General features: G+C 50.7%; 1 protein-coding gene across 1 annotated transcript; it reads left to right on the top strand.

Moving 5' to 3' along the window:
• Positions 1–947: 947 nt before the first annotated feature.
• LOC142571211 (uncharacterized) lies at positions 948–2,960 on the top strand. The gene is made up of 3 exons (XM_075679484.1): positions 948–1,366; positions 1,444–1,521; positions 2,482–2,960. Exons 1-3 carry the CDS (start codon positions 1,070–1,072, stop codon positions 2,617–2,619), a joined length of 513 nt encoding a protein of 170 aa, XP_075535599.1. The 5' UTR covers positions 948–1,069; the 3' UTR covers positions 2,620–2,960.
• Positions 2,961–9,421: the final 6,461 nt, after the last annotated feature.

The raw sequence follows: 9,421 nt of genomic DNA, 5'->3' as shown, positions 1-9,421 counted from the left end.
CGCACCAGAGAAGCACACGGGTCTACTAATTAAAAAAAGCTAAATAAAAGCAGTACTTTACAAAACTATTTGGAAGGCATTCATGACATGTACAAGTGGAAGTGAAATTTCAAAGTGCACAAAGAGCAAGAAATGCATAATTCTCGCGAGCAGGACCGTATGAGAGCCCCAGGAAGCCCAAGCAGAGAAAAGCAAGTAGAAGGCAGCGATAAAGGGGACCTTTTAAAAAAAAAAAAACACGCAAGAGCTGGGTAGCGGCCGGTACCTGCGGTTAATGAGAACAGTTCAGTTGGTTGGCCTCATATTTAAGGCATGTTTATTTTCAAAAAAGCCGGTAAAAGCAGCCGATTCGACCTCACGGCCCAATTTGCGAAGTTCATTATGAACTTCTTTTAACATGGTTTCGGCAACGGCAACGCAATGAGACATCGCGATTGTTTAGTATTGCTGCGGAGCGAGCGAGCGCGCTCCGCGCGCGAAACCACGCGCAGTGCGGCGTGGTTTCGCGAAAGATGTAAACAAGAGAGGAGGGTGGCCCAAAAGGCGGATCATCGCCATGAGCAACGCCAACTTCCGGCTTCACTTTTGCTTCACAAAGAGTGACGTCAGGGCCTCTCCTTAGTTTCCTTCCTCCGTGGTCTAGGATATGTTGTTGTATTGTTGTTGCCTTCCTGCCTAAAAGCTTTATGTGTTTCCAAAATATTCTAGACGCGGCCTTCTTTCTCTCACGTATTTGTGTCAACCAACGTTCACTTTCACCTTTTAATTTTGCTTGCACCAGTATTTGAACCATAGACTTTTTCTCCCGGTATGTTTCCCATTTACTGGTTACTTCAACCTGTGGCAACTGCGCCTTCTTTGCCTGCCTGTGCTTTCTCTTTTCTGTCTTTCTGTCGAAAATGCTTTCTGTCGAAAATTAGTGTATGCTCACGCAGGGAGCATATAGACCAGAATACGCTAGCCTCGCGCCCAGACTATTTGAACGCATACTCTCGCGCCCGGATTGCCCGGTCGACCAGCGCCATTTTGTTCTGGGCTGCCAAAGTGTGTTCGCCGGCGACCAGCAGACATGGCTAGCGCTAGCTCTAGGACTCCAAAGTGCGGAAATGTGCCCGTTCACGCGGATCCTAAGTACAAGAAGTCATCTGGGCATCGTTGCGTCGTGTTTGGATGCCAAAATAACCAGCGGAAAAGGAGCAGGTTGCTTAGCGCTGTTTGCGAAGAGCACAACACACGTAGGGAATGGTGCCGGTGCGGTGTTTTCAGCCTGCACCGATTTCCATCCGCAACGAAGAATGACAAGCTGCGCCACCGGTATATAGCTGCAGTGAATAGGAAGAACTACCAACCCAGTGAAAATGCACGAGTGAGTATTCGATCGGTGTATATTTTGGTGCCACGTTCAACTTTGCGCCCTACGAACGTAATATGTGTAACACGCAGGTTTGCTCTGAGCACTTTCTGGACAAGCCCACTGAGCAGAATCCCGCGCCGGTGCTTCGCCTTGGCTATAACAAGAAGGCAAGCCTTTTCGTGTTTTCATTCAGGCAGACCTCCCGACGGTTAAGCGGAACAGCTGAGTTTGCGGTCAGCGATACTTGCAGCTGGTGCACGGCATGACCATTAAGCGTGAACGACAAGTTGTAGGCGATAGTATGTTGCCCTGCTGGTGAGCGTTATTGCTAATGAAAGTAAACCGAAGTCTGCTCGTCACGTAGCATGCGTCCACAAAAACGTAAACGACGACTGCTCGTCGACGAAGGCGTTCTTGCAGCGCGCCTGTCTTTACGAGCTGGTGTTGCAGGTGTCATTCGTAACGAATTCACTTGAGCCTCCTGAGTTCTAAACTGCGTGCGGGCTGTTATGCGGGGCAAAGCGCAAAACTTTTCCGTTGATAAGGCGAGGAAAATAAGGTGCTTAATTATTGTTGTATATTGCAACAAAATTTTGCTCGTTCTCACCAGTTTTTTTTTACTGTTTTCTTTTCTAAGGGAGCGCTAACAATCCGATATGGCCTCGCACAAGCGAAACAGGTCTGAAACCAGGTATCTGCAGTTGGTGGGGCTAATTTTTTGGAATGCAGGTGCGGTTGTTGTCTTGTACCAAAGGCTTCCCTGATGATGCAGCTTTAAGTAGGGGTGGTAATTTTATGTGCCCTGTCATGGTTTGTGCAACTGTACAACACCTGCATCCGTCATGCTCGCCCTGTTATACGGGCTTTGACTGCACATGTAGTTGAACATTATAACTACTGTATTTCCTCATTTTCCAACGAGTGCAGGTTTAGCATCATATGCTGCTTGTTCGAGTACTGTAGGCTTGTGTTCTGAATGTTGTACTCTTAAGTGGTTGCACGATACAATTGGCCTGGTGCATTTTCTATTTCATTTTGCGGGGACTTTATATCTTCGCAACAGTGATGGCATGGGAAAGAACTACAGTCCTTCTTACTATAACATCTATTTTGTTTTCAATGTGCAGGTGGTGAAGGGCTGGCGTCTGCTAATCAGGCAGTCAAACGACCTCGCCAGTTGGTTGCCAAACGTGGCCGACCCAGTAGTGACCATGACAAACAAGACCAAACTGAAAGTGCAGAGGACAATGTTCTGCCTTCTTTAATAATATATGTCACCAACACAGTGCTGTAAAATCCTTCACAGGTTACGTGCTTACGTGGTTACCCGATGTATTCGCTTCTGCAGTCTGCACATCACTCAGTGTGGCCATTGCGGACTTGCATGAGGTCTTGAAGTTTGATTGAATCGAGACAGCGAAAGTGACAGGCTAGAAAAAACGCGAAATGCGCCTTCCGCCCAGCTAAAAAGCCCAAGTTTCGCCTTCGCGCCGGGTCGCATCTCCCGGCGTGGCAGCCCAGGCCTGCTACTTCGCGGCGCTTGGGATAGATGGCGCGACCGGCGCTCATCAATATGGCGGCGCCCTTTGAATTCACGGTGTTCTGGTGTATACAGGAACACTATCGAAAATTTGTCATTGCCACCTGTTGCTACATACGAGAAATAGCCGCAACGACGGCATATGGCCTCTCAGATCTAAAGATATCGCCGGCCAACTAAAATTGTAGAAACCGTGCCCTGCTTAGCGTATGCTATAGAGAGGAGGAAAGGCTTGCCGCGCTCCCTATCCTCCTATGAAAAGGTTTCTGGCGCGTGCAATCTCGGAGGCCACGGTCGAGTCTCTGCTACTTCCTATCCTTCGCTGCAGATGGCGCTAGTTGGCTCCTCGGTCGACTAGGTAGGTAAGGTGAAAGGCACGGATATAGACCGTCGTTTCCTGCGCAAGAGGCATCGTGCCAACGAAGTCAGATATGTTATGCCGGCGACGCTAAGATGCTACAAATTTTGTCCACTGTATACACCAGAACACCGTGAATTCAAAGCGCGCCGCCATATTGATGAGCGCTGGTCGCGCCATCTATCCGAAGCGCCGCGAAGTAGCAGGTCTGGGCTGCCACGCCGGGAGATGCGACCCGGCGCAAAAGCGAAACTTGGGCTTTTCAGCTGGGCGGAAGGCGTGTGTCGCGTTTTTTCTAACCTGTCATTTTCTCTGTCTCGATCCAATCAAACTTCAAGACCTCATGCAAGTCCGCAATGGCCACACTGAGTGCTGTGCAGGCTGCAGAAGCGAATACATCGGGCAAGTACGCTATTACGTTTGTACAAACCGCGCGCTATATGCTAGAACACGTGTGAGCTGTAATATCTCCGCATTTTTGGCACGTAACCTGTGAAGAAATATACAGCACTGTGTTGGTGCCATATATTAATAGAGCACGCAGAACATTTTCGCTGCACTTTCAGTTTGGTCTTGTTTGTCATGGTCACTACTGGGTTGGCCGCGTTTGGCAACCAACTGGCGAGGTCGTATGACTGGGCTTATAGACTGCCTGATTAGCAGACGCCTACCCTTCACAACCTGCACATTGAAAACAAAATATATGTTATCGTAAGAACGGCTGTAGTTCTTTCCCATGCCATCACTGTTGCGAAGATATAAAGTCCTCTCAAAATGAAAAATACACCAGGCCAATTGTATCGTGCAACCACTTAAGAGTACAACATTCAGAACACAAGCCTACAGCACTCGAACAAGCAGCATACGAAGCTAAACCTGCACTCAATGGAAAATGAGGAACTACAGTAGTTATAAGGCTCAACTACATGTGCAGTCAAAGCCCGTATAACAGGGTGAGCATGACAGATGCAGGTGTTGTACAGCTGCTGCAAAAACCATGACAGGGCACATAAAATTACCATGCCTACTTAAAGCTGCATCATCAGGGACCCCTTTGTACAATACAACAACCGCACCTGCATTAAATTAGCCCCACCAACTGCAGCTACCTGGTATCAGACCTGTTTCGCCTGTGCGAGGCCATATCGGATTTTTGGCGCTCCCTTAGAAAAGAAAACAGTAAAAAAAAAAAAAAAAAACTGGCGAGAACGAGCAAAATTTTGTTACAAAATACAACAATAACTAACCACCTTATTTTCCTCGCTATATGAACGGAAAAATCTTGCGCTTTACCACGCATAACAGCCCGCGCGCAGTTTAGAGCTCAGGAAGCTCAGATGAATTCGTCACGAATGACACCTGCAACACCGGCTCGTAAAGACAGGCGCGCTGCACGAACACCTTCGGCGACGAGCAGTCGTCGTTAACGTTTTTGTGGACGCATGCTACGTGACGAGCAGACTTCCGTTTACTTTCATAGCAATAACGCTCACCAGCAGGGCAACATTCTATTGCCTACAACTTGTCGTTCACGCTTCATGGTCATGCCGTGCACCAGCTGCAAGTATCGCTAACCGCAAACTCAACTGCTCCGCTTAACCGTCGGGAGCTCTGCATGACTGAAAACACGAAAAGGCTTGTCCTTTTGTTATAGCCAAGGCGAAGCACCGGCACGGGATTCTGCTCTGTAGGCTTGTTGTCCAGAAAGTGCTCGGAGCAAACCTGCGTGTTACACATATTACGTTCGTAGGGCGCAAAGTTGAACGTGGCACCAAAATATACTGAGATCGAATACTCACTCGTGCATTTTCACTGGGTTGGTAGTTCTTCCTATTCACTGCAGCTATCCACCGGTGCCGCAGCTTGGCATTCTTCGTTGCGGATGGAAATCGGTGCAAGCTGAAAACACCGCACCGGCACGATTCCCTACGTGTGTTGTGCTCTTCGCAAACAGCGCTAAGCAACCTGCTCCTTTTGCGCTGGTTGTTTTGGCATCCAAACACAACGCAATGATGCCCAGATGACTTCTTGTACTTTGGATCCGCGTGAAAGGGCACATTTCCGCACTTTAGGGTCCTAGAGCTGACGCCTGCCATGTGTGCCGGTCGCCGGCGAACACACTTTGACAGCCCAGTACAATATGGCGCCGGTCGACCGGGCAACCTGGGTGCGAGAGTATGCGTTCGGTTAATCTGGGTGCGAGGCTATCGTGTTCTGGTCTATAGTTCAGCGCGGTGTGTAATGTAGTTTCCCTGCAGCAGAGGGGCGCTGGGCAGTATAGCGCACCCTCACACCTATATATATATATACTGTTTACGATAGGTTTGTTCGATTCAGACAAGAAAAAGTGCAGGGCATGCCGGGCTGCACCCACCCGCTGCAAGGTTCAAGGGTGCAGTGGACCGCGGCGGCACCTTGCATTGCACCCCGTTCAATTCGAGCACGGGGGTGCAGTGTGCACTGCTGCACCTCGGCGAATCGGGGGTTTAGGTGCAGTGCACCGTGAATAGGTGCAGAACGTGCAGAGAAACTTGGCTGAATCGAACAGACCTAGTCTGTCACCGGTGGCGCGCCTCCTTCGTCGGATACCAACCTGCGTATGCTGATTCGGACTCTCATATGCGAAGAGCGCCAAGTCTGCGGTCCGCTGAGTCCTCCCGTTCTCCAGCTTCAGCCTTCTGTTCCTGGCCTGCGCGATATCATCAAAGAGCTGTCCTCCATGACCTGCGCTGCGAGCTGTGGCCCTCCTTCGCCATCCACCTCGTACGCTAAGGTTGTTGTTAGCCTTCGTTCGGACAGCGCCTCCTGCTCCTGCTACTGCCCCCAACCATCTTGCGACTCTACCACCCCGTCAGCCTGCCACAGCATTTTATACTATCCGGCCTACGCCCCGCCACATTTGTTGTTATTGTGGTATTCGTGCGCATATATCGCGTTTTTGCCGAAGACGACAACAGGGCGAACGCTGTGGCTAAGATATTTATGAGAAAGGCCCGTTGCTTCCTCCGAGTCCTTACCAGCGCTGGCTCTCCCCACGCTCACTTTCTCCACCTCCCGAAGCGCCTCGCAACTACAGTCCAGGGCGCCGCCGCTCGCCCTCCCCTCTCCGACGCTCGACATCACCCCTGCAACCGGCCATCCGCACTCCTGACTACTGATCGGAAAACTAGATGGTGCAGTTTCTGGAGGGAAAGCTGCACGGCTCGCACAGACTACAATTCCTCCAGCGTGCCCGGCCAATACGTTATTCGTGCGTGCAGAAGGTGTACCAGTCCTAGCATTGATTGATACGGGAGCAGCTATTTCTATTATTCACGCTGGCTTGTGCTCTCGTCTACGCAAAGTTACTACACCTTACAGTGGAGCTCTTCTTCGTGGTGCAAATAATGTTTTGATTCGACCATCGGCGCTATGCACCGTTAGAGTTTCGATCGACGGGATACGCCACCATATCCAGTTCGCAGTGTTGACTTCCTGTTCTGACATGCTTATACTAGGGTGGGACTTTCTCTCTTAGGCGTCTGCTTCCATCTCGTGCCGTCAACGCCTCGTTAACTTGACAGAGGCTGACGATTCCGACGACGCGCACGAACCGCGCCTTCGCTTACGAGCTGCTGACGATTGTATGGTGCTCCCTAGCCGCGAACAACTCCTTGTAGTTAACTCTGACATCACCGATGGTGACGTTTTAGTTGTACCGTCAGCCTGTTGCTTATCCAAAGGGATTGCTCTGGCACCCAGCCTTGTTCGCTTCACCAACGGCACGGCCACTTTGGCTGTACTCAACACAACCAACGAGCCAGTCCTGCTTTCTAAAGGCACCGTTCTCATGTGCGTCTTGGACACTCAGCCTGTCTCTGTACCTCGACTACTGCTATTTCACAACCACCCACAGCTATGGATCCGGTCCCTGCTTCTGTTCTCGCTAGTACCATCAGCTCCGATCTTACGACACAGCAGACGGGGGAGTTACTGGCGTTGTTGTCCAAGCATAAAGACTCCTTCGACGTCCACTCTCCTCTTCTGGGACAGACTTCTGCAACGGCTCATCGCATACACACAGATGGAACTTCGATCGTGCGGCGGCGACCATATCGCGTTTCTTCAGCTGAACGCAAGATCATCGATACCTACGTTGTCTACATGCTGAAACGTAGCATAATCCGCTCATCCTCAAGCCCTTGGTCGTCCCCTGTCGTTTTGGTGCGTAAGAAAGACGGCTCAGTGCGATTTTGCGTAGACTACCGTACCTTGAACAAAATAAGCTGGAAAGATTTATATCCACTGCCCCGAATCGATGATGCGTTAGATTCATTACAAGGCGCGGAGTATTTCTCCAGCCTTGATCTACGCTCCGGATACTGGCAGATCCCCATGCACGAAGCAGACAAGGAGAAAACAGCCTTAGCCACACCCGATGGACTTTACGAATTTAACGTAATGCCTTTCGTCCTGTGCATAATGCTCCCGCCACGTTTGAGCGGATGATTGACGCCGTACTACGGTGCCTAAAGTGGAAGACTTGCTTATGCTATCTTGACGACATCATCATATTTTCGTTGACCTTCCATCAGCACTTGCAGCGCCTCGACGAAGTCTTGACATGCCTCTCAGCTGCTGGCCTTCAGCTGAATACAAAAAAGTGCCACTTCGCCAGAAAAACCATTAAAGTGCTCGGACACCTTGTCAGCAAGGAGGGCCTTCGACCCGACCCTGACAAGATTACCGCTGTCCTACGCTTCCCCAGGCCCCAACGCGCCAAAGACTTGCGTAGCTTCCTTGGCCTAGCTTCGTATTTCCGGCGCTTCATACATAACTTTGCCACCATTGCGGCGCCGCTCCATCAGCTCCTTCCTTCTGGAGTTCCCTACGTATGGTCGGACAAATGAAAAACTGCTTTTGACACCCTCAAGCGTGCCCTCACGTCTGAAACTGTGCTTTGTCATTTCGACAACACCGCAGCCACTCTTCTACATACTGACGCCAGCGGACACGGTATCGGCGCTGTTCGTCTGCAACGTCAGCAAAATTCTGAAGAACGTGTGGTTGCATACGCAAGTCGCACGCTAACAGCTGCAGAGGAAAATTATACGATTACTGAGCAAGTGTCTCGCCTTTGTTTGGTCCGCCCAAAAATTTCGGCCTTATCTGCACGGCCGCCACTTTACGGCCGTTGGATACTCTAACTGATCACTACGCCTTGTACTGGTTGGCGACGCTAAAGAATTTAACGGGACGTCTCGGCCGTTGGATACTTCGTTTACAAGAATACGACTTCGACGTCACCTACAAGTCTGGGAAGAAACACCAGGATGCCGATCCTCTCTCTCGCTGTCCCCTGCCACCATCTTCAAACGCTGCTTGCTTACCACGTTCCGTGAGTAAACCGCAGGACGCGTCGCCTGCATTCCCTTCGCTCGCAGCTCTCGACCGGCTCCCTTCCAGCCATTCTCATACGTTTGCCTCTAGCCAACGTAATGACTCCTACTGCCACTCCGTTATTGAACGTATTCGCGGATCATCTCGCCCACCTAACGCTCGGCTCTGTCGGCAGTTGAAGAACTTCAAGATCGAAAATTCGATATTAAACCGGTACGTGTTTCATCCGGGACACCGTTGGGTTCCTGTCGTTCCCCGATCACTTCGGGATTTTGGAGACCTTTCAAGACGATCCCACTGCCGGTCACTTTGGTTTCCATAAAACCTATGAGCGAATTCGCAGCCGCTTCTCTTGGCCTGGACTTGCAAACCAACGTAGCGAAATACGCGGCATCGTGTTCGCTCTGCCAATACCGCAAACGACTGACCTCACCTCCGGCTTGACTGCTCCAACCTGTCCCGTGTCCTGAAGCTCCTTTCGCAGTCGTTGGTATCGACCTCTATAGACCTCCACCCTTAACCACTGGCGGTAAACGATGGATCGTCACAGCTGTAGACCACATGACACGGTACGCTGAAACAGCCGCACTGTCTTCGGGATCCGCCGAGGAGGCTGCAGCCTTTTTCTCGGAAGCCATCTTTTTACGGCACGGAGCCCCACGTGTCCTTTTGAGTGACCGCGGCAGGACCTTTCTCTCTAAACTTCTCGACGATGTTCTCCGTGCGTCCAATACCATCCATAAAACCACTTCCAGCTACCACCCTCAAACTAATGGTGTCACAGAGCGCT

Source organism: Dermacentor variabilis, chromosome 2, assembly GCF_050947875.1.
Source record: "Dermacentor variabilis isolate Ectoservices chromosome 2, ASM5094787v1, whole genome shotgun sequence".
Lineage (NCBI taxonomy): Eukaryota > Metazoa > Arthropoda > Arachnida > Ixodida > Ixodidae > Dermacentor > Dermacentor variabilis.
Note: the sequence above shows the minus strand (reverse complement) of the source record. Positions and strands in the feature narration are given on the sequence as shown.

Coding starts and splice junctions, on each gene's coding strand:
- LOC142571211 (XM_075679484.1), top strand. CDS start 1,070: ATGGCTAGCGCTAGCTCTAGGACTCCAAAGTGCGGAAATGTGCCCGTT. Junction 1,367..1,443: donor AACCCAGTGAAAATGCACGA/GTGAGTATTCGA, acceptor TGTAACACGCAG/GTTTGCTCTGAGCACTTTCT. Junction 1,522..2,481: donor GCCTTGGCTATAACAAGAAG/GCAAGCCTTTTC, acceptor TTCAATGTGCAG/GTGGTGAAGGGCTGGCGTCT.